Source organism: Sceloporus occidentalis, unplaced genomic scaffold (assembly GCF_023333645.1).
Source record: "Sceloporus occidentalis isolate IW3139 unplaced genomic scaffold, rSceOcc1.0.p SCAF_2, whole genome shotgun sequence".
In the NCBI taxonomy this organism is placed as follows: Eukaryota; Metazoa; Chordata; class Lepidosauria; order Squamata; family Phrynosomatidae; genus Sceloporus; species Sceloporus occidentalis.
This window is the reverse complement of record NW_028316982.1, coordinates 267,786,381-267,813,599: the sequence shown is the minus strand read 5'-3', so window position 1 is coordinate 267,813,599 and position 27,219 is coordinate 267,786,381. Positions and strand designations below refer to the sequence as shown.

Here is a 27,219-nt window from a genome sequence, read left to right as displayed (position 1 = left end):
AAGATGGACTACAACTCCAAGCAGTGATCATGCTGGGTATAGGGTTCCACCCTCACACATCTTGTTATATCTTGGCTAGAAAGGTAGGGCTACAAATTTGCTTAAGTGCTCAAATAAGTAAATTGGCTGGTGACTGAACCAGGGACCTTTTATATAGGGAGTATGTGTGCTGTCCCTAGGGTTGCCAGTTCCATTTTTATAAGGGATATGCCTTGCGGAATTCCAGGGATTTTGGATTTTGGTATAACATTCCAGGGAATATCTTCGAGGCTTGTTGGCAACACTGGGAAAGTTGTCCCCTATTCAAAGGTTGGAAAGCTTTTCTTTTTATACAGACTCAGCAAGATGCCAAAAAACCCCTACATTTTGATGTGGGCCTTTCACAAAGGCAGATATGTCTCCATCTTGTAATTTACGGATGTGAAAAATGTGCTAATTTTACAGAAAAACACATGGTTAAGTTAACTGAAATCAGTACAGTTGGCCCTTCACATTTGTGGCTTTGACTTTTGCAGATTTGATTATTCCCAGATTTGATTAATATGTTCGCTCTAAGAATCTCTATGTCCTCCAGCACAACTCTATGGCAAACCTTCATCAGACATTGCACTGCAGGACCCAGAGATTCCTAGCGATAACACTTGTCTAGGCATTTGTAGGTCCTCCAACCCAATTCTATAGTCATCTTCTGGCAGATGTTGACCATAGAGTTGTGCCAGAGGACCTACAGAGTTCTAGAAAGGCGTTATCTCAGGGTATTTATTTGCATTTTTTCCACTTTCATGGCGGTCCTGCATCCCTAACTGCAGTGGATGTGGAGGGCCGCCTATACCTTCATTTCATATTGAGGCATAACACAAACTTGTTCATAGTTGCTTCCTGTTTGTCAACCCAGTGTGTCATGAATTTTGAGTGTCTAACTGCTATTTTGAAAACCTGGCTACACTATATAGCCTGAACAATGGCCTGTCCCACCATATATAGTGTATATTACTAGAATAATAGAGTATCAGCCCCAAAGATTAACCAAAATTTGGCAGCTATTTTAGTTTCTGGCAGGTTTCTCGGTAAATGGACTTACCATTAAGAAAGAAAGGTAGACAATAAAGATCACACATAGTACTAGGAGAAAAGTGGACCAGTGAAACCAAAAGCCTATGTTGTCAAAGCTGTACCTAGAAATTTAACACAAAACAATCACATATAGCACGAGAACTAACTGGTAAAATAAGAAATAACAGGCAATGGTTTCTCTTCTTCCTTCCCTAAATAACATTTCTGTCCCCCCCCCCCCATGAAATTTTCCTGCTGTCCCCAAATTTCTAGCATTGTGGAGGCACAATGAAAATTACTCATGCCTAGAACTCTCACATTTGCTCAGTTTGCATTCCTTTTGTAGAACCATAGAGTTAGAAGGGACCACAAGGACCACCTAGGCCAAACTAGCATCACTAATGTTTAAAGACATCCACAGATGGAGATTCCACTCCCCCCCCCCCCCCGGCCAATGCAACCTATTTCATTATCAAACAGCTCTTAGGGTAAAAGTTCTTTCTAATACAGGCGTCCCTCCATTTTCGTGGGGGATCCATTCAGGATACACACACACCACGAAAAATGGAAATCGTATTGGTTTGAATAGCGGCATGCCGCAGGTGCGCACCCCATTTTAAGTCCCTCTGTTCGTCCCTCGCAAGTAAGCGAGGTATGCGGATTCAAAGTCCGTGCAAACAGAGGGACAACTGTATTTATTTGGAATCTCATTTCTTGTAATTTGAATCGACTAGTTAGTGCCCCAGTCTCTGGAGCAACAGAAAACAAGCTTGCTCCATCTCCTACATGACATCCCTCCCGTTATTTAAAGATGACTATCACATCACCCTCTCAGAACCTTATGGCCTCATGGCATTGTAATGTGATTGTTGTTTATGTTGTTGTGTGCCTTCACATTATTTCAGACTTATGGTGACCTCAGGGCTACCTATCATGGGTTTTCTGGGGATAATGATATGTGACTTGCCCAAGAGATGACCTCTTCCAGCAGTTTCATGTAGATGTTAAGTAACATGGGGACAACACAGAACCCTGAGGGACCCCACAAGCCAGTGGCCAGGGCACTGAATAGGACTCCCCCAGCATCATCTTCTGGGTTTGCCCCTACAAGAATGTCTGGAATCACAGCATAACATTACCACCAAGTCTTATCTCAGAGAGGTGGCCCAGGAGGATACCATGGCCAATGGTATCAAAAGCCACTGAGAAGTCCAGCAGAACCAACAGGGAAACACTCCCCCTGTCCAATTCCAAGATAGCTTTGGTCACCTTGGTGGATGCTAGGTCATGCACCAAGGCAGCCAAAGTTGTCTCCATCTCATAACCAGGCCTGAAGAAAGATTGAAATGGATCTAGATAATCCGTTTCATCTAGAAACCCCTGGAGCCAAGAGGCCACCACAAGCTCCAGAACCTTGCCCAAGAATGGAATGTTAGAGACTAGCCAATAATTATTCAGAAAGATGGGACCCAGAGAGGCCTTTTTTAGTACTGCAGCCTCCTTTAGGCAGGATGGAAATGCCCCTTGCTGCTGTGAGGCACTCAGCACTCCCCTTACCCATTTGGCCAGTCCCCCTCTAGCTGCTTTCATGAACCAGGAAGGATCCAGTATGTGTGTGGTGGCCCTCACTTCTCCAAGGATCCTGTCTGCATCCTCAGGCTGTACAAACTGAAACTTATCCAATAATACAGAACAGGCAGATGCCAAGATTATCTCTACTGGACCTGTCTCAACTACAGCATCCAAGTCAGAGCAGATCTGGGCAGTTTTGTCCACAAAGCCTCTTGCAAATTTGTCACAGTGGGCTGTTGAATGGTCTTTGTTTTCTTCATATTGGCCACAGTGACACTGTGCAGGTACAATGGTAGCAGAGACATATTATTTCTTTACTGCCACGTTCACTATGGCATAGACCTTCCAATGAGCTCTAGCCTGTGTTTGATCAGACTTGCTCCAACTCTTCCACCATCATTACTCTAAGCTTTGTCCCATTCGCTTTATCACCACTTGGCTCAACCTTGTGGGAAGGGACACTTTATGTCCACTGCCTTGGCCATTTCTCTATTCCATTGATTAGCTGGGGCTTTGACGGGATCGCCTGCCAAGGCAACAGAAAACTCTCTAAGGCGGGCTACACATCACCATTTAGTACGTAATGAATACGTACTAGGGTTAGGAAGGGGCAGTGCTTCTGCACCCCCCTAACCCTAGTACGTATTCTGTATGTACAATATGGCGGCGGCCGTTCCACACGGCCGCCGCCATATTTACGTATCAGACGCTGTGCGTCCGCGTGTGTCGCGGCGTCTATGACATCGCGAGTGTGCCCCTGGCGCCTCGCGACATCATAGAGGCGCCGCTTAAAGAAGGTCCATTTTGGAGCTTCTTTTTCGGTCCGTGCGGGAGCCACGCGGTGTGGCTGCTGCAGCTCCCGCACGGAGCAAGCGGCGGCGGCGGTCTGTAACCCGCCTAAGATTCTTCAGGAATCCATCTGGATCCATAAGACTCCTGGGGTTGACCATCTTAGTAGTCCCCACAACCCCTGATGAAGCTCAGAGTCCCAATGAATCTAAACCCTACCATGTAGTGATCAGAAAGTTCCTCCACATCCAGGGCCTATTTCCGATCCAAGATGAAACGATGGGATTATTAGGGAATCAGGGAAATGGGGCAAGGGACTTTTAATCTAGCCCACTTGCTTCTAGCCAGAAAGTAGATGCAGAGTAGAGTGAATCCTGGCAACACAATATCTGGCAGAGAAGGAACAAGTTAACTACATAAATGCAAAGCCCCTCACCCCCAGAGCCTTGACAAGTTGGAACAACAGATCAATTAAGCCTTGTAAATTATAGGAAGCTGCTGGTCTACTTGCTGAGCTGTAGATTTGGACCTGGCCCTCTCCTCTTACATGGAGATGTGCCCACCAAAACTGGAGAATTTGCACCTTGCTTGGAGATGACCCACAAAAACTGGAGACTCAAGATCTGGCAACACTATTGCCAATGGATTTTTCAGTCACTTTGGCCTATATGAGTGCTGTTTGAGCATATACAATGATCTTATCGGTGGGAAAAGCAACAAGACCTTTCTTTATAAGTGCCTCTTCCAGATGTCACATAATGAGGTCACCTACCTGTCAAAGCTGGGATAGTCATTTCTGATTTGACCCCACAGGTATGTAAAGATGAACCAGAAGGAGAAAGTGATGACCAGCACTGTAAAAAATATACCCTCTCTCTACAAGCAAGAATCAGAGAGAAAGACATTGAAGTTAATCTTCTCTATGGAACACTGCACATCCTGTGAATTTTGTGAAGTAGGCTTCACCCCTAGTGATGCCACTTCCCTACTTGCTACACTTTCATGACACTCTTCCTTTGTGTGCGATGGTAGGGCTGGCTCTCGCATTAACTCAAGCAAAGCCCCCTTTTCAGAATACCCTGCAACCTCGCCAAAGGGATCAAAAGGTAGAATGTGTAACTCAATGATTTCCAAACTTGGGCTTTCCAGGTGTTTTGGATTTTGATTCCCAGAATCCCAGACCATTGGCCAAGATGGTTGAGGCTTCTGGGAGCTGAAGTGAAAAACATCTAGAGGACTAGAGTTTGGGAAGCACTGGTGTAGCTTATCCATGTACTCAAGTTCCTCCGGTAATGTAATTCGGGGGTGCTGAGGATGAGGACCACACTAGGTGACACCCAAAGAAGGAGTGACACCTGGTCAGGCCCTCCTGGCTTGCCACAGCAGGAGACCTTCACTGCCATGGCAAAGGAGGGGGCCAAGTACACCCATTTGGCTACCGTTACCCCACCCCTCCGGCAGCCTCCTTCTATCGGGTGACAGCAGGGGTGGGGACACCACTGATTTCCTCCTCAAAAGAGCCAAAGTCTACATTTACCACGCTGCAGCAACAATGCCCCGGCTTCACCCTGTTTCGCTGGTACCGCTTCCATCGACAGCTGTAGAGCCCTGCTAGGCAGGAGATGAAGGGCTCGTGATGGTAACTCTGAACCTGAAGTGAATGCTGGCGGCCTTTCCGCTTCACTGTGCGGGTCTTCGTGGTGGTGATGGGCCTGCCATCCATTGATGGAACTTCTTGTTCAACTTCCTCTTAAAAGGAGAAGTCTGGAGAGTCAATGACATTTGCTCAAGGTTTTGGATATGATACAGTTCTAGAGTAATCCATCAATGCAGTCCAGCTTCCAAAGAAGTTCAATTATCATTCAAAAACAAGCTCTTGACTGGCACCTAGGATTATCGGAGTGAAAACTAGAGACACCTCCTGTCGCTTTAATAACTGTGCAACCCTTATGAGTTATTGATTTGGCCAACTGAATGGAGAAACCTTAAGGAAGGGCCAATACTAGCTAGAATTCAGAAAGACAGGAGGAGCTTCAGAGAGGAGCTGTAGTTTTCAGGGCTAAGAAGGAGTCCCTTTTCATCTTAAATAAGGTAGAGGTATTTTCAGTTATGTATTTAGGAGGGAGCACAAGGAGTAAATTCTTGGTACAGGTTGAGGCTCCATTACTCGAAATGCTTGGGACTGGAAGTGTTTTAGATTTTGGATTTTTGGGGGGTTTGGAATATTTGTATACACATAATGAGAAATCTTGGAGATGGAACTCAAGTCTAAACATGTAGCAGTTTGATACCACATCTGCATTCCACAAAATCCTGACATTTGTCTCTCACTTATGAAAGACAGTGAGAATTACATTTCTGCATTCTTTAAGGAGATTACCACAAAAGGCACTCGTGATGGAACTGAAGTAGAATTACAATCTATGATTCCTCTCCTTTTCTCATGAGGTCGACACTCATCCATTAAAGGTAAAGTAAATGTAGTCCCTCGAATGAATGTCCAGTCATAACCGTCTGTAGGAGGTGGTGCTCATCTCCATTACTAAGTCGAAAAGCCAGAATTGTCCAAGTACTGCTTTGGTGGTCATGTGGCCAGCATGACTGCACCGAATGCTGTTTACCTTCCCACCAAAGTGGGACCTATTTATCTACTTGCATTTGCATGCTTTCAAACTGCCAGGCCAGCAGAAGCTGGGACTAGTGACAGGAGTGCACCCCTTCATACAGCCCTTGGGCCTCAAACTGCCAACCTTCCGATCTTCCAATTGTCAAAGTTGGCATCTTAACCACTAAGCCACCACATCCCTTATACCATTATTATCGTCCAATTTTGCATTAATGAGAGAAACACATCAAAACCCACCAATATTGCTACATTGATGTGATTGCACAAGTGCAGATTGTTCTAGCACAACAGTAGTGTTATTTCGAGGTTGACATGGTGCGAATGAGCATGTCATCAACCCCACTCCCTACTTCTGTTACATCATGGACCTTCCAGTTTAGTGAATTAGGCTGGTTTCTCAAAATTCTTGAAGTGTTAAGTTGCTTATTCATCTATATATTTCTAATAATTATCATAGTCCACAAAATAGAGTTTGGGTTGCACTAACTGGATGTCTTATTTAGCTTTTTGTTTTTATTCCTATTCCATGTTTTCTTGGTAAATTATACTTTAATCCAAGACTTTCTACCAGCATATGAAATTCAAATGTGTTACAACAATCTGTTTGGTTTTCAATCTTCATCAAAAAATTTAAAAGCGCATGTGAAAAGCAGGAAGAAAAGGGAGTGGGGGCTAAGGTCATGTGTGTTGAACAGAAAACAGAGACAAGGACTGCTGTGGTATTGAAAGGTAATGCAGAAATAAGTGCATTAATAGTACTGATGCTACCATTGTAATAGCGTTAAAGAAATTGTGCAATTACAGTTGGCCCTCCACATTTGCGGCTTTGTCTTTTGCGGATTTGATTATTTGCAGTTTTGATTGATACATTCTCTCTAGGAATCTCAAGGACCTGCAGTGCAACTCTGCCGGAAGATGACCATAGAGTTGTGCTGGAGAACCTAAAGGTTCCTAGAGAACACACTTCTCTAGGCATTTGTAGGTTCTCCAGCATGATTCTATGATCAACTTCTGGCATATGTTGACCATAAAGTTTCACTGGAAGACCTGGAGATTCCTAGAGAGGTATTCTCTTAGGTATTTTATTTGAGGTTTTTCCACATTCATGGGGGTCCTTCACTCCTAACCCCAATGAATGTGGGGGTACCCTCATGCACTAACCTCCAAAACTATTTGGGATGACGAAAACTGTGGACTTGAACTCAGCTTGCACATGCAGGAGTGAGTTGAGTCTCAAAGTGGTTGGGGAAGGGTTACTTTGCTCAGGCCGTAGGGTTGCCAGAGTGAAAATTGGATAGGACTCTTATACTTTCAGTGATTGTAGAGAAACACATCAGGTGTTTCTTGTTACCTGGTTGTGTGACAAGCAACACCTGATGAAATTCCCTCTCTTAAAAAAACCATTAAATGTACAGGAGCCTCTCTAATTTGCACTGTGGCAATCTTAGGCCTGAGGCTTAAAGGCATCTGGGTCTCGTACCAGGAAAAAGGCAGGATATAAATTAAGTAAGTTAACAACAAAAACCCTGGGGATTCAGCCTGATGTGGATGCATGAAAAAATAAACTGTACATTTCTAAATTATTTCTTTAAAAAAAATAGCTGAGTGCCCATTGTTTTATTGGTATTTTAGTCAATCTGTATACAGGTTGAATCTCCTGTATCTGGAATTCCAAAATACACCAACTAACAAAACTTTTTCATGGGTGTCTGAGATGGTGACACTTTTGCTTTCTGATGGTTCAAGGTACACAAACTTTGTTTCATGCACAAAACTATTTTTAAACATTATCTCAAATTACCAGGCTATATGCATAAGGTGGATATGAAACAAAAATGAATTTTGGGTTCTGACTTGTAACTCAAGATATCTCTTTATGTATATATCCAAATATTCCAAAATTCCAAAAATAAAAATCCAACATCCAGAACACCTCTCTGGTCCAAAAATTTGGTCAAGGGAAATCCAATCTGTACTGCTGCAGATGCTTTGATTATTCCCAGAGTATACACATTGTAGTATCATAAAATAAAAATGCAGTGGGCCCTTGGTATCCACTGGGGTTTGGTTCCAGGAACCCACATGGATACCAAAATATGTGGATGCTCTGCCACATTAAATACAGTGTCACAGTAAAATGGATGCTCTAGTCCCATTAAATACAATGGCATAGTAAAATGATGTTCCTCATACAAAATGGCTTATTGGGGGTATTTTCAAGCTGTGGATGGTTGAATTCACGGATAAGGAGGGCAGATTGTAATGCTTCCACTACAACATAGTGCATTTTGCTTTTCTTAAGTAGACAAAAGCACAGAATGTGTCTCACCTTTCTGTAGTAGATTTTAATCTAGAACAAAAACATGTCATTAGATTAATGCACCTTTCAAGAACTCATTTGTAGTCCCTACCTTGACAGCTATTGAGCCCAAATTCTCAATTTTCCTTCCTGCCAGAAACTCAGCATCTCTGTATCCAAAGGCTACTGGATGAGCCCTCAACTGCCGTGGAATTTTCTATCGCCATCCTTCTCTCTGCGGAACAAGCATTGCTACTTGCGAAACTTCCAGGCCATGTCCCCTCCCCATCTCTCACAATAATCATTCATTCTCTGTTTTGTTGCTAATAGTCCAGTACAGACAACCTGTTGTATTTTTCTAATCAGGTGGTAAGTCCACTCTTTCTTTGGCATTTTTCCTCCCGGTCATCGGATATGTTTGGCTCTTTTAATCCTGTCTCCACTTTCCAGATTTCTATGCCTGTTTGCTCCCATTTTGTTATCCTTTGACAAGGATACCAACATGACTGTGGCAGTGGTGGTCTGAATTAAGGTTGCCAGATTGCAAGCTACGAAGGGCTCCTGTGTCTTTAAGGCTAGTGTAGAAAAGGAAATTTCAGCAGGTGCTGCTTGTTATCTGGTTGCATGACAAGGAAAACCTGTTGAAATTCCCTCTTTCGCATGTGTTTTGCTTATTAGGCAACATTTGCTGAACATTTCCCTCTTCTACACAACCATTAAAAGTATAAGCAGCTCCTCCAGTTTTCAATCTGGCAGCCTTAGAAAGCTTATGACACCTGGATTGCACATCCTGCCCTGAAAATTTGGTTATAAATGTGGTAGAGCCACAAGGCGCAGCTTATCTGGACAATATCATTCACACTACAGATGGGACACTTTGTCTTCGAACATTTTCTCATAGGGAGATAACAGGACTGTCGCCAAGAGAGAGTTTGCAATCATTTAATTTTTTAAATAATATATTAAATCTGCATACATTTGCAGATGGGGGGGAGGGAATCAATCTTCTAAATGAGAAAAGTAGTGTATTTTTATATCTTGTCATCTTGGAAAATCCATCTTCTCTTTTTTATTCACAGGATAAATTATATTTGCTGTCTGCAGTTTTTTAAAATTCTTGAGAAAGTGTTGCATAGTGGTTGGAGCACTGGACTTGGGAGACCGTCACCCAAGTCCACACTAAGCCATAAAATTTGTTGGAAGAGATTGGGCATGTTATCCTCTCTCAGCCTGACCTGTTGAGAAGGTCAGCTATGTATTCTGCCTAGAACTCAGTGAAGGAAACGAAGGATTTAAACCTAGCCAATAAATAATAAATCAAATTTTAAAAGTTAATTTGAAATTTTAAATTAATAATAATAATTTTTATTTATATGTCACGCCTCTTCCAAAGATCGAAGCAGGATTACATCAATAAAATAATACAATGCAATTGAACAATCAATAAAATACTAATACTGAATTATACATCCCTGTTAGTTCCTTAAAATCTCCAAACATCAATTCATCAATTCAAATTAAATATGGCTCTTCATCAGAGACTGGATCAATGTATTTCCAATCCATATCAGTTTTGTGTGCATCAGTTTTTAAATCCTGTTTTCTCATTAATATGTGAGCTTTTTTTTTTAAGTGACATTTATTATATTTAAATATCGTACCCTCCAAGTGTCCCAGGTTGGAAGGGACAGTCCCAATTAATTCTCTGTCATCTCGCTTTTCCAGATTCTTTAAAAATGTCCCAGTTTCTCTCAGCTCTGCCCACTTTCCTCATATGTCTTCAGCTTACTTCAATTGCTGCAAAGTGAGTTCAAAATGGGAAAGTAGTTTGCATTTAACTAACTCAGCAGCAGAGCAAAGGAAGGAGCATCATTTTGCCCTTCCCAGTAGGATCAGGCAAAAGCAAATTTTCAAAATGAAGTAATCTCTGGCAATAACAAGAATGACTGTTTGGGTTTAAACATTTCAACTTTAACAATGGTTCATTGTTAAACTAGCATCCAGGGTCAGTTGCTTCCTTGTAATCACTTTATTTTATAGTGCGAGAAATGCCATTCAGAAACAAATCCTTCAATGAACATACATTCCACTAAAACAACCTGTCTTAAAAGACCACTTTTAAAAAAAGAATTATTATAAAAGCTAGTGGCCAAAACTGCATTTTGCTACTTAATTTTCTGATTTAGATCTGTATTGGTGTAATCCGACACATCGATGCAAAAAAACTGGTTTAAACAAAACAAAATGAGGGGGTGTGGGGTTAAAACATGTTTTCCCCCCAACCCTGGTTTCTAGTCCTTTAAATTCAAATTGAGAAAAGTCAAGTTCTCTCTGCCTCTTTCTCTCTTGTTCAACCTGAGTTGCAAAGTTTGGCATCACTCACTTTGTTCTGCACTTAGCAATGAAAGAGACTCTGGAGGAACAGAGATCAAATCCCTGCAGGGTTTTGGCTTGCTTGGGAGGGCAGGTGATGGCTGCTAGGTAATCCCAGGTCATTCCCAGCCTCCAGAAACCAAGGAAACCAGGGCACCGTCTCGTTTGAAAGGCACAAACATCTCCATAAGGGTCCCTGGCTCAGCAACCAATCCTAATTGGAGTTTGGAAAGTTATTCCCACAAAGTCTCTCATACACTACTATCGCCAAACGTATTTAAAAAGGGCATGCAATTGGTGAGATAATTTCCATGTATTCAGATTTCAGTTATTGCATTCCCATAGGCTCCATCATTTCACAGATGGAAACTGGGGCATGTGTAGTCAAGCGATGTCAGACCGTGAGCAAGATGCCAAAGTTATTAATGAGGAAAAGTGCACAATCTAGGAGAGGCTGCAGCAGTTTGCTTTTGCCTGAGCAAACTGGGAAGGGCAACAGTCCACCCCCTTCTCTCCTCTCTTCCCTACTGAGTTAATAGAATGCAAAGTAGTTTTGCACTTTGAACCTGTTTCCAGCAATTAAAATTAGCTGAAGACAAAGGGTGAAGAAGAGAGGAAAAACTGGGAAACTTTCTATGCGGCTGAAAAAATGGGATGACAGAGGATAAAGCAGAGTTTTCCCTGCCAAATCGAGATAGCTGCAGGGTATGAAGCTATTGCCTTCAACAGCGGACGGAGGAGCCAGTTGGTGGTCCAGATATCCTCTTTTTCCAGGATATGTCCTACGTTTCAACCTTCTTTCCAGGAAGAATTTGAAAATGTCTTCCATTTTGAGCATGACTAAGAAGTAAGAATTTATATTTATATTAATGTTTTTAGCTTTCATTTTTGTAATGTCCTACATCGTGCAGTGCCTTGTCCTCCTTTGCAGTTAGGACACCTGGTCACCCGGAGTTGGTGACACTGGGACAATTTTTCCTAGATGTTAATATTTCACTGATCATTTATCTCTTTGGTCAATTTGACATTGTTTTGCAAGATGACAGGAGGCAGCCTCAGCCTGCTTGACATCTTACTCCGTTGCCAATTCTCTGTTTGCACCAGCAACAAAAAGCAAGCCTTCAACCTAATCCATTGCTTCAGACTGACGTACATTGTTCTCATGATCCCAATGCCAGCAACCCAAAATGGGAGTTTTGCACTTTAATAAGTTGAGCTTCGATGGTAGTTAGCCAAAGGCTTCATTTTTAAAAGAAAAGAAAAGAAAAGTTCATCCATTTTTGTCCATCGCTTTTCCTTTGCTAGCTGTGTCTCTCTGCCAAAAATAGTTTTGTGCTTTTCTCCTTGCAATCTTTGAAGGCAAGAAACGGGGGTCACCTTATTAGCACTCGGGTCACATCCCCAATTTGAAAAGACGGAATGAGTTAGGGGCCTTCCAAAGGGAACTTCTCCTTCTCTGTCGACCAAATTGATCTGCCGTGAATTTTAATAAGGGCATCCGTATGAAAACTTGCATCTAGGCTGAGTTTGTTTGTTTGTTTGTTTTTGGAAGGCTGGGACTTACCTTTCCTGTTCCTCCAAAGTGAATGCCACCGCATTTCTTGTTGGGTTATTCCTGCCTCAGCTTTCTTGCAGATTTAAGGTCCTTTGGTGGTTATCCTTCCACAATAGCTGGAAAAATTGTATTGGGGTCCCCAAAGTCTCAAAAGAGGGGCTGGATAACTCCTCCCAACGCTGGGAGGGCTTTCCGTCATCTGTCACTTTTTCAAATGTTCAATCCAGAAAGGTTGGAAAAGATTGAAACTTAATCCGAGCACAGAAGCTGCTTACCATATGGCCGGGAAGAACAAGAGAGGAAAAAGGGACAATTTGATCAGGTTCTTGCCAGGCCTACGCCTACGGGAAACATGGGGGGGAGATCACTATTCACCTTTTGCAGACAGATTTTTCAGCAGCTTTTCTCTATTTATTTTTTTTATGGATGCTATCTAGAACATTCAGCATGTGGCAAACCAAATGAAACCATTGGTGAAAGTTTCTGCCAGAGATTATTTCATTTTGAAAATTTGTATGTTACCAAATCATGCATTTTCAAGATGCACAAAAACTTTTCTTTCTTTTTTTTTTTTCTTTTTGGCAAAGACTTATTTAGAGACTGGAGTTTTCAGTTCTGGGATCTGAAAGGACACTTTTCGGATCAGCAGGACGCTTTGTGGTTTTAGAAATGCAAATCCGATTAGGAAAACAGCCTTGGTTTGAAGACAGAAAGGAGGCTGGAAAGAAAAGGAAAGAGAAGGGAGGTCAACAGCACAAAAGAAATTTTGTTTGCCGTTGTGTAATTGTGGGAGGCTGTTCTGGGATATGACTGTTTGGTCATGGCCCTTGAGAAACAGTGCTGTGTTGAAGCTCTCAGTTTAGAAAGCTATGCAACTCACCCTTCAACGGCATGCGGACCTCAAGAAACCCAGCTCTCCTGACCTTCGAGTGCTCTTTTTATAATCATTATTTCACCATTGAATCATCTCTCCCATTCAGAAAATCAAGACAGCACACTCTCCAATTGGACCAATTAATCCTCTGCTGTGTCGCTTTTTGAGTTGCTTTTAAAATGCCCCAGCATCATACTCTTCTGCCCACCTTTCTCCTTTGCCCTCACCTTGCTTCAGTTGCTGCAAACTGAGAGTGCATCTACACTGGGGAAATCATGCAGTTTGATGCCATTTTAAGTGCTGTAGCTCCATCATGTGGAATGCTAGGGTTTGTCACTTTACATGGTTTTCAGCCTTCTCTTGCAAAGTGTGCCGGTGCTTTGTTTGTTGTTGTGTGCCTTCAAATTGTTTTCAACTTATGGCAACCCCACGGTGGCCCTATGATAGAGTTTTGCTGGCAAGATTTGTTCCGAGGAGTTTTTCCATTGCCTTCCCCTGAGGATGAGAGCGTGTGACTTGCCCAAGCTCACCCAATGGGTTTCATGGCTGAGTGGGCAATTGATCCCTGGTCTCCAGAGTCGTAGTCCAGCTTTCAAACCAGTCTGCCACACTGGCTCGCTCACAAAACTACAAATCTCAAGATTCTCTAGGATGGAGCCATGGCAGTTAAACTGCTTTCTTTCTGCAATGTGGATGCACTGTAAGTTAAAAGTGCAAAAATACTTGGCACTCATTAACTCAGAAGAGGGAAGGAAAGAATAGAATCTTGCCCTTCCCAGTAGGTTCAGGCAAAAGCAAACTGTTGCAGCCTCTCCAAGTTTGTGCATGCTTCCTCATGAATAACTTCAGCAGACTATGATGTTGCCAGGTCACATGTGTACCATTTTTCATCTGTGAAGTATTAGAGGATATGAGATGGAGTGAGAAGACTTGCAGCATAGAGTGAAAGGAGATTTTGGCTGCCCAGCACTTTACAGAGTTTCTCTCCAGCAGTATGTCTACACTAAAAAGTTATATCGGTTTGTTACCACATTAACTCTCATGGCTCCATCCTACAGAACCCGGTGATTTATAACCTGGTGGGGTACTTAGAATTGCATGTTAGAGGGGACAAAGAATAATCTGTTACAGTTTTGTAATTTGAGAGAGTGGAATAAAATTCTCCTGGCAGACAATATTATGTACTTCCTCAAATCCCAGGATTCTATAGGATGAAACTATGACTGTGCTATCAAACTGACATAAGTCTGAAGTGTAGAAACACTCCAGGTCTCATACTGAAAGAAGTTGTTTCCATTATTTTCAGCCACACCTAGATTGTGGAATAATCTGCCAGAAGAGATTTGACAGATGAATATGGTGTCCCAACTTAAAAGAGTATTAAGGACCGGGCTTATCCAGATGATTTTTAAATTGTAAATTTTAAATGGTGACATGGAATCTTTTAATATGTGTACATCTTCTATGGCTTTTTAAACTGATGTGTGTTTAACTGATGTCTTTTTAACTGATGTTGTTTGTGTTGCTGTTCCTCACCTCGATCTGTGGGGAGAGGCAACTAAATTGTTGTTGTTGTTGTTACTATCTGCTACCTGTATCCCTTTTATATTGTAGCACTGTGGTTCCAATTTAACTGCCATGACTTCATTTTGTGGAGCCCTGGGACTTGTAGTTTGGCTAGGCACTAGAGCTCTCTTTGTGTCTCATATATAGGGCTGCCAGATCTCAGGCCCTCCCTGGCCCTGAATCTCCAGTTTTGATGTGTCCTCTCCAGGTGGCTCAGCTTCTGGCAAAAAGAAAGGGCTTCATGCAAATCTCTACCTCCTTTAGGAAAGCTGCATCCCAATTTTGGAAGAGAGCCCTTTATCGAAATCGGAAGGTCCTTTTTGATTCCAGATTTTGGGGCACCATCTAGTGGTAACTGCACTTATAGCCTGCTCTAGACTTTTGCTGTTGTTGTGTGCCTTCAAGTCATTTTTTTCCCGACTTCTGGTGAACCTGTCATGGGTTTTTCTGCCATTGTCATCCTCTGAGGCTGAGAAAGTGTGGCCTGCCATAGGTTACCCAGTAGGTTTACATGGCTGAGCCAGGAATTAAACTCTGGTCTCCAGAATCATAGTCCAGTGCTCAAACCACTATGTCACATTGGCTTAATACGTAAAAATGAGAAAAATAGAAGAAGCAGAGCAAATGAGGTGGTGATGGCATCACAATCTCATCAAAACCATCTCATAACTTTTCCAGTAAAGTTCACCAGTTAGGGACAGACATATGTAGTGATTCTATGCGGACACAGCAAAAATACAGAATGTGGTTCCACCAGGTAGCAATCTGAGCTGCAACTTTCACACTAGAGAGAAAGAAAGAAAGAAAGAGCACGTTCCTAGCCCTTATGGCTAAAAAGCTGTTTGTGTGTTTGTTTGTTTTTATTGCATTTATATACCACCTTTCTCCCAAAATGAAAACCAAGGGGACTTATAATACTTTTAAAAAGATCCAACTGAAATGTTAATTTACATTGCAGTTAGGCTTCTGTTTCCTCGGATTCAAGCATCCACCACTAGAAAAAAAATTAAATATAAATTTCAAAAAGAAGCCTTGATTTTGTCATTTTATATAAGGGACGCCATTTTACTCTGCCTTTGTATTTAATGGGACTTGAGTATCCATGGATTTTGGTATCCACAGGAATCAAGCCCCAGCAGATACCTACAGCCTGCTGTAATTTACAAAAGTTAAAAAAGGAATTCCTTCAATGTTTATCAGCAATGCCTGAGAACTCAGCTCAAAGGCCAGATCTTTTGCTGGCTTAAATTCCCAGTGGTTGTGGTACAGGAACAGCCGCTTTAGCTAAGATGTCTGTGAGGCTTTTAGCACTGCAAACAAACCCAAGGAGGCAGTGATAGAGAAGCGGCTTTCCCCCCCTGTTTTCGTCTCTGCATGATGTCAGTCGTTCTCTTCCGGTCATAAAAGTGTGAGAGAAGATCATAAAAGCATCCCTTTTGCCAAATCAATTTTTCCAGTTTGGTAAAAGGGATGCTTTTACAACCCCCTCTCATACTTTTACAAATGGAAGAGAACAAAAGTGCTTTGACATTGTGCGGAGACAGAAGCAGAAAAACAGTTCTCTTTCATTGCCTTCCAGGTTTCCTTGCAATGTGATAGGGCTCCTGTTTTAATATCCAATATTATTATTTTATTCATTTATATCCCCTTTCTCTCTCAATAATGAGACTCAAAGTGGCTAACAACATGTTTAAAAGCAATACAGATTAAAACTATATTTAAAAGCATCAATAAAAGTATATCAATATTGCACACACAACAAACTTTGGTTACAGCCTCCAGAGGGTGCAGTAACCTAAAAATTGACTGAGAATGAAGACTGCACTTTCTCCCTTGTAGTTCGAACCAAGTGCCCCTAAAGCCACTTGACCTATGATGCGAAGCACAGCTAAATCAGTGAATGACCAGTTGTGCATTTATCACTTGGGACATAGAATCATAGAATCATAGAATCATAGAGTTGGAAGAGACCACTAGGGCCATCCAGTCCAACCCCCTGCCATGCAGGAAATCCAATTCAAAGCATCCCTGACAGATGGCCATCCAGCCTCTGTTTAAAGACCTCCAAGGAAGGAGACTCTATCACCTTCCGAGGGAGTGCATTCCACTGTCGAACAGCCCTTACTGTCAGGAAGTTCCTCCTAATGTTCAGGTGGAATCTCTTTTCCTGTAGCTTGCATCCATTGTTCCGGGTCCTGTTCTCTGGAGCAGCAGAGAACAAGCTTGCTCCCTCTTCAATATGACATCCTTTCAAATATTTAAACAGGGCTATCATATCACCTCTTAACCTTCTTTTCTCCAGGCTAAACATCCCCAGCTCCCTAAGTCGTTCCTAATAGGGCATGGTTTCCAGACCCTTCACCATTTTTGTCGCCCTCCTTTGGACACGCTCCAGTTTCTCAATGTCCTTTCTGAATTGTGGTGCCCAGAACTGGACACAATATTCTAGGTGGGGCCTGACCAGAGCAGAATACAGTGGCACTATTACTTCTCTTGATCTAGACACTATACTTCTATTGATGCAGCCTAAAATAGCATTGGCCTTTTTAGCTGCCGCATCACACTGTTCACTCATGTTCAACTTGTGGTCTACTTGGACTCCTAGATCCCTTTCACACGTAGTTTCATTCAGCCAGGTGTCCCCAATCCTATATTTATGCATTTTATTTTTCCGCCTTAAGTGCAATGCCTTACATTTCTCTGTGTTGAATTTCATTTTGTTAGCTTTGGCCCAGCTTTCTAGTCTATTCAGGTCATTTTGAATCTTGATCCTGTCCTCTGGGGTATTAGCTATTCCTCCTAATTTGGTGTCATCTGCAAATTTGATAAGTATGCTCCCAATTCTGTCATCCAGGTCATTGATAAAGATGTTGAATAGCACTGGGCCCAGGACAGAGCCCTGTGGGACCCCACTGGTCACCTCTCTCCAGGATGAAAAGGAGCCATTGTTGAGCACCCTTTGGGTTCGGCCGGTCAACCAATTACAGATCCATTTAACAGTTCCTTTGTCTAGCCCACATTTTACAAGCTTGTTTGCAAGAATGTCATGGGAAACCTTGTCAAAGGCCTTACTGAAATCAAGATATACTATATCCACAGCATTCCCTTCATCTACCAAGCTGGTAATTTTATCAAAGAAAGAGATTAGGTTTGTCTGGCATGACTTGTTTCTCTGAAACCCATGTTGACTTTTTGTGATTATGGCATTGCCTTCTAGATGTTCACAGACTCTCTGTTTAATGATCTGCTCCAGAATCTTTCCTGGTATTGATGTCAGACTAACTGGACGATAATTGTTGGGATCCTCTTTTTTCCCCTTTTTTGAAGATGGGGACAACGTTTGCCCTCCTCCAGTCTGATGGGATCTCTCCTGTTCTCCAGGAGTTTTCAAAGATTATTGCCAATGGCTCCGATATTACATTTGCCAGTTCTTTTAATACCCTTGGATGGAGTTCATCTGGTCCCGGAGACTTAAATTCATTTAGATTAATAAGGTGTTCCTCTACTATCTCTGTACTTATTCTGTGCTGAAATTCCCCTATTCTGTCCTCTGCTCCATTATCCTCAGGTTGAGCACCCTTTGCCTTTTCTGAGAAGACTGAGGCAAAGAAGGTGTTGAGTAATTCTGCCTTTTCTCTGTCTTCTGTTAGCATTTTGCCATCTTCTCCACGCAGTGACCCTACCGTTTCCTTCTTCTTCCTTTTGCTGCGGACATATCCAAAAAAGCCCTTTTTATTGTTCTTAACCTCTCTAGCAAGCCTGAGTTCATTCTGCGCTTTAGCTTTTCTGACTTTACCCCTACACATGCCTGCTATTTCTTTGAATTCCTTTTTTCCCCCTTTTTCCATTTCTTATACATGTTCCGTTTCAATCTTAGCTCAGTTGAAAGTTCCTTAGTCATCCATCCTGGTTTCTTGAGACACCTCCCGTTTTTCTTTCTCACTGGAACTGTTTGAAATTGTGCCTTCAGTATCTCTCTTTTGAGAAACTCCCATCCATCCTGAACTCCTTTATCTTTTAGTATTTCTGACCATGGAATCGCCCTCAATACTTCTCTAAGTTTACTGAAATTCGCTCTCCTAAAGTCTAGGATGCGTGTCTGACTATGCCTGGCTTCTCCTTTCCACTGTATTACAAGATGACCACAGCTGATGGTGTGATTTGATGCCAGGTTTTGACTCACACAGTTTTTATAGCAACTTCAGAGTGTGTGTGTATGTGAGAGAGAGAGAGAAAAAGAGCAAAGAAGTGAAGAAATTGTTATTAACAATGAATTAATGTCTGGAATCATGATAGTGCCAGACAGCTGTGTAAATTCCTTTGCCTTATACAGTTGTGCTTCCATATTTTGCTGAGGTTAGGAGTGAAGGACTCCCATGAATGTGGAAAAAACACAAATAAAAAACCCCACTATTCTTTTTACCTAAGAGAACTCTTCTTTAGCCATTTCTAGGTCCTCCAGTGCAACTCTATGGTCAACATCTGCCAGAAGTTGATCCTAGCATTGTGCTGGAGGGCCTACAAATGCCTAGAGAAGTGTTTTCTCTAGGAACTGATAGGATCTCCAGAGCAACTCTATGGTCAACTTCTGATAGAGTTGCGCTGGAGGACCCAGAGATTCCTAGAGAGAACATATCAATTGGAACCGCAAATAATCAAATCCACAAAAGTCAAAGCCACCAATGTGGAGGGCCAACTGTATCCGCTTTTCTCCCAGTATGGACCCAAGACGTCTCAAGAAACAGAAACAGAACAAGAAGGTCCAAACAGAACAAGAAGTTAAAAATGCAGCCTCTCCCTCTCCCTGAATATGATCCCTTGCAACGGATTGATCAACTTCGGTTGATACGCTGACTGCCACCCTACCTGCACCGAAGGGACCTTGAAACAGTGGTACACGCAATGGTAACCTCTCATCTAGACTTCTGTAATGCGCTCTACATGGGGCTACCCTTGTACCAAGTTCGGAAGCTTCAATTAGTACAAAATATGGCAGCCAGATTGGTCACTGGTTCTTCAAGGTTTGACCATATAACACCTATTTTGAAAGATCTTCACTGGCTCCCTATTAGCTTCCGGGCACAATACAAGGTGTTGGTTATGACCTATAAAGCCCTATATGGCTCAGGTCCGAGATACTTGTGGGACCGCCTCTCCCCATACCATCCGCCCCGCACCCTTAGAACATCAGGCAAGAAGTTATTGGAAACCACGAACCCCAAATATGCTTCCACTTCACAAAGAGCCTTTTCAATAAGGGCTCTGAGACTGTGGAACAGCCTTCCTGTGGACATCTGATTGGCGCCCTCACTAGAGATATTCAGGAAAGCAGTGAAAACCGAACTATTTCGCCAAGCATATCCAGATATGTTATAAGATAATGACTTACATGCCCCTGAATTGAGATGCTGCTTAATTCCCAATTGTATTGTATTATGTATTGTATGGTTATTCTTAACCATTAGTTAATATGTTGGTTTTAAACCTCACAATGGGTTGGAGAATTTTAATCATATGTACTGTGTTTTTATTAGTCTGTAACCCCGCTTCGATCCAATTGGGAGAGATGGGGAAACACAAATAAAAATTTTATTATTGTTGTTATTATTTATTAAATGCCTGCCTGAATGAAAAAATTATTTCCCGGCTGGTGAAAGGGGAGGAGCGCAGGGGTCTAACTTAGTCTTCCAAGAAAGGGAATTGCACAGACAGGAAGCAGACCTTTGAGATGACTAAAAGACGTGGGGGTTCTTCCTAGGCTATGGAATTCCCTCCCATGGGAAGTTCAGTGGGGACCAAAAGGCACCACATTTCCATCTGATCTTGTAAGCTACACATGGGCTGCCCTGGCTAGTACTTGGATGGGAGACTACCAACCAATAACAGGTGCTGTAGTCTCTGTTTTAGGAAAAGGAACTAGCAAAGCCACCTCTGAATATCCCTTGCTTAAGAGAGCCCTATGAAATTCATGGGGTTGCCAAGAGTTGACAGGGGCTTGAAGGCACATATACAAACAGACATGGGAGGCTCAAGTGACCTCCACTTTGTTATCGTTCTGTCAGCGGGCAAATACTTTTTTTATTTACGCAGCCCTACATGGCTTGTGCCCAGGTTACCTAAAGGATTACCTCCTCCCATATAATTCACTCCACACACTCAGGTCTGTCATGAATTGAGTGTCAACCATTTTCTTTCCACTGAGTGAATTTGAGAGTCAGACTACATGTATTGTTAATCATAGAATCATAGAGTTGGAAGAGACCGTAAGGACCATCCAATCCAACCCCATTCTGCCATACAGGAAGTCCCAATCAAAGCATCCCTGACAGATGGCCATCCAGCCTCTGCTTAAAGACCTCTAAGGAAGGAGAGTCCACCACACTCCGAGGGAGTTTGTTCCACAGTCGAACAGCCCTTACTGTCAGGAAGTTCCTCCTAATGTTGAGGTGGAATCTCTTTTCCTGGAGCTTGCATCCATTGCTCCAGGTCCTAGTCTCTGGCAGAAAACAAGCTTGCTCCCTCCTTAATATGACATCCCTTCAAATATTTCAACACGGCTATCATAACGCTTTTGAAACTGTTCCCAGAAATGGCGCCTCCTGGAACACATCGGGAACCCGATGGGAACGCCGGCGGCAGCAGCGATGTTCCACCGTGCGGTAAACTAGCGTTCTGGGCCCCATCGGGTTCCCATCACGCTCCGTGCGTGCCCGCGCTCGTGCTCGTTAGAACACATCGGGGGCCAGTTTTGCCCCCATGCGATAACCTTCTTAGTCTCCTTAAGCCAGGTGTCCCCCATCCTATATCTATGCATTTTGTTTTTTCTGCCTAAGTGCAGTATCTTACATTTCTCCCTGTTGAAGTTCATTTTGTTAGTTTTGGCTCAGCTTTCTAGTCTATTCAGGTCATTTTGAGTTTTGATCCTCTCCTCTGGGGTATTAGCTACTCCCCTTAATTTGGTGTCATCTGCAAATTTGTTAAGCGTGCCCCCTATTCTTTCATCCATGTCACAGGATACAAATCATAGGATACAAATTCGTTGGATTCTACCAGTTTTGTATATAAAACTGTCTTCCTGATTTATTAGTTTTCTGAGGACTAAATTTTATTTGGTGTGAAGAAAACAATTTCAATGTGAGGTTCTCCCATCTAAGGTCACCAGGATGAAAACTGGAAAGAGCTCCTGTGCCTTCAATAGTTGTGTAGAAGAGGGAATTTAAGCAGGTGTGGCTTGTTACCTGGTTGGGTGACAAGCAACACCTGCTGCAATTCTCTTTTCTACACAGCTGTTGAAGGTGCAGTGGCCATTTCTAAGTATCATCAATCTAGTGCAGGCATGGATACTGCACTACATGTTCATTGACTATAGTTCCTCCCCTGGGCTTATTATGCAAAAAGTTACCTTCCCAAGCTCTTTCTAGATGATGTGTTTGAATGAGGCAAACACATAGGATTATGAGTTCAGGACTATTCCAGGTCCTGAGGTTTCCAGGCCAAAACACAAAGCCCAGGGATAGCCTTTGGCAACGTTATTGAGTGTTATGCCCTGATTGCACATTGATTAAATGCCAATACCGCAGTCACAAGGCTGTGAGTTCAATTCCAAGGCTCCGAGTTTGACTCAGCCTTACATCCTTTCGTCGCTAAAATGAGTACCCAGCTTGTTGGAGGCAATTGGTTTACAGGTTGTAAATGGCTTAGAGCAGTGGTTCTCAATCTTTGAACCTCCAGACATTTTGGGCTTCAGGTTTCAAGAAATCCAGCCAGTATGGCCAATGCTCAGGAATTCTGGGAATTGAAGTCCAAAGCATCCAGAGGACCAAAGATGGAGAATCACTGGCTTAGAGGCAGGACGTAGCCAAGGGGGGGGTCCGTGGGGTCCGGACCCCCCTTCTGTTAGATACAGTGTGTGCTGCTGCGCCGCCATGCCCAAGCCTCATTATAATGGTGGCCCTTCTTCTGGAGCCCCCCTTCCCAAAATCCTGGCTAGGTCCCTGCTTAGAGAGTGCTGAGTTCACTATGAAGAAGTATAGAAATGTAAATGCTAAATGATATTATGCATTAAGTACCAACTACAATTGCTCACGCTTGTCATTCGAGAACACACACACACACTCAGACACAAACACACACACAGAGAGCCTGGAGTCTTTGCAAGCTGCAGCAACAAATCAGTTAAACCTTGCAAATTGCAACAAAGTACTGCTCTACTAAGTGAGCTGGAGACTTGTTTTATTGTAATATGTTTGTTAGAGAATTTTTCTTTGTGAGCCACCTTGGGTCCCTTTCTGGGAGAAAGGCAGCACAGAAATCAATCAATCAAATAAACATATAAATAATTGCCCAGTCTTTTCCTCATGCTGATCTCCCCAAAACTGGGGAGTTTGTACCCTCAGCATCTGCCTGGAGATCTGGCAACCCTACAAACACAGAAGTCTAGGGGCAGGTCTACATATATCAAAATATTCTGCACTGCTTCTTGAGTATTCTGGCCCTGAATTCACTCCAAATTCACTCCCTAACTGCTCTCTTTTGCTGCAGATTTTCTGCTTTTATGTTGAACAAGGGATCTTCCCACATCGTGCCGTTACTGAGATCAAAACAAGGTGCCCAGCCATGCTATCAGTGTTGGGCACTCCATTCTGACCTCAGATTGAGTTATTCCCCCAGCAAGAATGCCAGGCAGTTCACAAGGCAGTTGCTGGCATTACTGCAAAGCCAGCTGAAAACCTGCAGCAAAAGATGAGTTATTTAAATGTGGGTTAGGGATCTGACCATTGGCATCGGTCAGAATCGGATATGGGTGTCATGAAGACAGTCCAGACCCGAATCAGAGTTTTGGCCGTGCATCATGCAAATAGGACACAGTGACCCGGGGTGGGTGGGACTGAGGGTAAATGACCCATGTAGACAAGGCCTAGGTTATTTTCTAAAAAGGACCAAACACTCTGGAAACGAAGAGGTATTAGATGGCAGCTAAGATGAGGATACATTCACTTATGTATATTTTAAAGTGCTGGGTTCCTTTTAATTGTGAATGCACACATTTTGAGACAAGAATTTAAGGCTGGTCCTGCCAAACTGTGGTTGGTTGGTTGGTTTTTCACAAGCAGCATCAGCATTGCTCTCAGCATGGCAGCAGTCCGTTGGGCTTCTTCATGTGATGTGGATAGAAGATTTCTGACAGCAAGCTGAAGTAGCCTGGGAACATCAGGGATTGGCTTCCCGATTCCAAATCCTTGTAGAACAGGGAGACATATAATTTGACCGAAAGGTTAAAGAACACCAGACAGACAATGGTCGCCAAGAACACCCATATGACTTTGGACAGGAGGAGGAGAATGCCATTCTGCACGGCCAGGGAGTCTTGGACCAGCTTAGCTTGCACCATCTCATGCAGCAAAGAAGGGAATTCCATGTTCTGCTTTGATTCGGACCTCAGCAACGATGCCTCTTCCAGTTGCTCTCTGAGGCAGAAGATCTCATTTTCCTGAACTTCACGGATTTGTTCCAGCTCCTCCAAAGTGCGTCTCAGCTCAATGGTGTGACTCTGTTCCTCAACATACTGCTGCTCGGCTCTTTCGATTTTTGCCTCCAGTTGCTTGAAGTACGCTACGATGTGTACCATCACCTGCTTCATCCGGACGATATCCTGGTCTTGCACAGCCTTATGATCTTGAAACAAAACAATGTGGCTGGACACTGTTTGTACCTCAGTCCTGAGCATCTTGTTGGTTCCTTTCAAGGTGTTGTTTTGGGACTCCAGTTGTGCGATCGTCTCTTCCAGCTGCCTTAATATCCCCTGGAGTTCTTCTTCTTCCTTTTGAAAATCTTCCGCCATGGCCTGGAAACAGTCAATTTTGGCTTCCAGGCTTTTGTTGTGCTCTTTCATCAACTTATTCTGCGCAATAATCTCCTGCTTTTCATTATCAAGGTTGGCGGCCAAGTCCCTCAGGTCCCAAATCTCGTTTCTCAAACTTTCGTTGGCATCGGTCAGACGACACACTGTGGATTCATCCATGACATTGGGTCCAACGGTGTTGATTTCGGTGATGAATTATGTGCCTCTGGGTTCTGTGCAGATGAAAAATCAAAGTGAAAAATAATAACCAAGCAGTGTGAGAGCCAAAGTGGCATAATGGTTTGGGAGTGGGACTAGGACTGTGGGAGACCAGGGTTCAAATCCTCGCTCACCATGGAAATGTGTGTTGTGACCTTGTGCAAATCACACTCTCTCAGCCTTAGAATAAGGCAAAGGTAAACCTCCACTGAAGCAATCCTGCCAAGAAAACCCAATGAAAGGATCACTATAAATTGGGGGTTGCTTGAAGGTACATAACAACAATAAATAATCATTGTTGTGTGGGGAAAGCCAGACCTGACAAGCTTGTTTTCACAGATCTTTTCTATTTCTTTTTTCTTTTTCTGTTTTGCTTCCAAATCGGATTATAGATTATAGAATTGGAAGACACCACAAAGGTCATCCAATCCAGACTCCTGCCATGCAAGAAGACACAACCAAAACATTCCCAACAGACGGCCATCCAACCTCTTTTTAAAAATCTCCAAAGAAGGAGACTCCAGAACACTCTGGAGCAGCATATGCCACTGTTAAACAATGTTTTAGTGTCAGCAAGTTCTTTCTAGTGTTGAGGTAGAATCTCTTTTCCTGTAGTTTGACTCCATCTCTGAAGCAGCAGAAAACAAGTTTGCTCCATCCTCAATACGACATCCCTTCAAATATTTAAACATGACTATCATGTCATCGCTTAACTTTAAACAGAAATAGGATGGCCATCTGTTGGGAATGCTTGAATTGTGTGTTTCTGCATGGCAGAATGGTAATGAACTGGATGGCCCTTAACTAAATATGTTAAGTCAACCCTAAGGCAATCCTATCACAGGGGTTTCTAGGGTTGAGAACTGTACATAGGGTTGCCTTCCTCTGAGGCTGAGAAAGTGTGACTTGCCTGAGGTCACCCAGTGAGTTTCCATGGCTGAGCAGGGAATCAAACCCTGATCTCTGGAGTCGTAGCCCAATACTTAAACCACTGGCTCTCTTTTGTTTCTTGTTATTTCAAAGGCACCCTGGTATTGAGGTTCCCTTCCTAACAAAATCTAACTGGTGCTGCCGTTACTGTCTTTCCAGTCCAGAGGTCAAGATCATGGCTCACAGCTTCTGATCCAAGCCAGAGGGGAGCAGCACCCTTTGGGAGTGAGGCAACCCTGTCCCTCAGTCCACAAGCCACTGGGGCTCAAGACATACTTGTTTGCCTTGTTTGCCCTGGGATTTTAGGATGGCTTCATCACCTTAGCATAACAAATCTCCATTTTTTTCCTAGCGAGCACACAACCTGTTGGGGTGAAGGGTGATGTTGCTAGTTTTAAAATAATGAAATAAATAAATGGCGGTGAAAGGTAAGATGTGCAACCTTCATGTGGCTTTTGACCCACTTGGCTACCAGCAGAGATCCAACTGTGCCTCCTTTTGCACTATGGTCCCAGGGTCACATGGCAGAGCAACATATACAAAGAAAAATGTTTAAAAGATATTGACCAATATCTATGGACACACATGCTGTCACCCTAGCACAGAGTTTGCCTGAGTTTCTTACTAGAAAGCCAGAGTGATGTGGCACTTTGCAATAAATAAGTGGGGTCTGGGTTGCAGTTTGGGCACTTGGTCTGTAAAAGGTTCACCATCACTGCAGTAGACCCTTGGCACCCGCTGTGGTTTTGTTCCAAGACCCCCTCACCCCCCGGATACCAAAATCTGTAGATGCTTAAGGCTCATTAAATACAATGGCATAGTGAAATGGTATCATATAAAATTGCAAAACCAAAGTTTGCTTTCTGGAATTTATATAGTTTTTGAATTTTTCCAAGCCATGGATGTTTAAAACCGTGGATAAGGAGACAGTGGATATGAAGGGCTAATTGTATCTTGCTTCACCCTGATGGATCATAAAGTTCCACCAGGTGTAGTGATGTGTCTACCTCCCTCACCAAGCTGCTTACCTCTTTTCTAGCTGGCTTGCTCCCCTGAATGGCTACTGGGTGGCCAGGGGAGGATGGAGGAAGGACAGGGGGGCATCCAGGAATCAGAGTATCCAGTCAGCTCTGTTCTTGCAGGAAGGGAGCATAGACTCATAGAATCATAGAGTTGGAAGAGACCACAAAGGTCATCCAGGCCAACTCCGTGCCATGCAGGAAGACACAACCAAAGCACCCTCAACAGATGGCCATCCAGTCTCTGCTTAAAAACCTCCAAAGAAGGAGACTCCACCACACGCCAAGGCAGTATATTCCACTGTCAAATAGCTCTTACTGTCAGGATGTCCCTGCTAATGTTGAGGTGGAGTCTCTTTTCCTGTAGTTTGCATCCATTGCTCTGTGTCCTAGTCTCTAGAGGACCAGAAAACAAGCTTGCTCCATCTTGTTCTTGCTTTCCTGAGGAAAGAACACTAAATATGAAAATCCATACTTTGCCTACTTACCCAAGGACCATAGGT

At 43.0% G+C, this 27,219-nt stretch overlaps 2 protein-coding genes across 9 annotated transcripts in view; both read right to left on the bottom strand.

The window, feature by feature from the left end:
• The window catches only part of LOC149320127 (glycerophosphodiester phosphodiesterase 2-like), a 41,721-nt gene extending 29,263 nt beyond the window's left edge, over positions 1 to 12,458 (bottom strand). For 3 of the 8 annotated variants that reach the window (XM_089512983.1, XM_089512984.1, XM_089512985.1), the window contains exons 1-4: positions 12,277 to 12,458; positions 4,952 to 5,163; positions 4,187 to 4,290; positions 1,082 to 1,175 (exon numbers count right to left, since the gene is read on the bottom strand). In XM_089512983.1, coding sequence (XP_089369109.1) covers positions 1,082 to 1,175; positions 4,187 to 4,290; positions 4,952 to 5,163; positions 12,277 to 12,310 — 444 coding nt within the window. In that variant the 5' untranslated portion in view covers positions 12,311 to 12,458. Of the gene's footprint in view, positions 1 to 1,081; positions 1,176 to 4,186; positions 4,291 to 4,951; positions 5,179 to 8,451; positions 8,575 to 12,276 lie in introns of all 8 variants that reach the window. The other 5 variants (XM_089512982.1, XM_089512979.1, XM_089512978.1 and 2 more) reach the window with 5 other exon arrangements.
• An 11,376-nt stretch (positions 12,459 to 23,834) lies between these two features.
• On the bottom strand, positions 23,835 to 24,728 carry LOC149320126 (uncharacterized). The gene has a single exon (XM_089513240.1). It carries the CDS (start codon positions 24,726 to 24,728, stop codon positions 23,835 to 23,837), a length of 894 nt encoding a protein of 297 aa, XP_089369366.1.
• Positions 24,729 to 27,219: the final 2,491 nt, after the last annotated feature.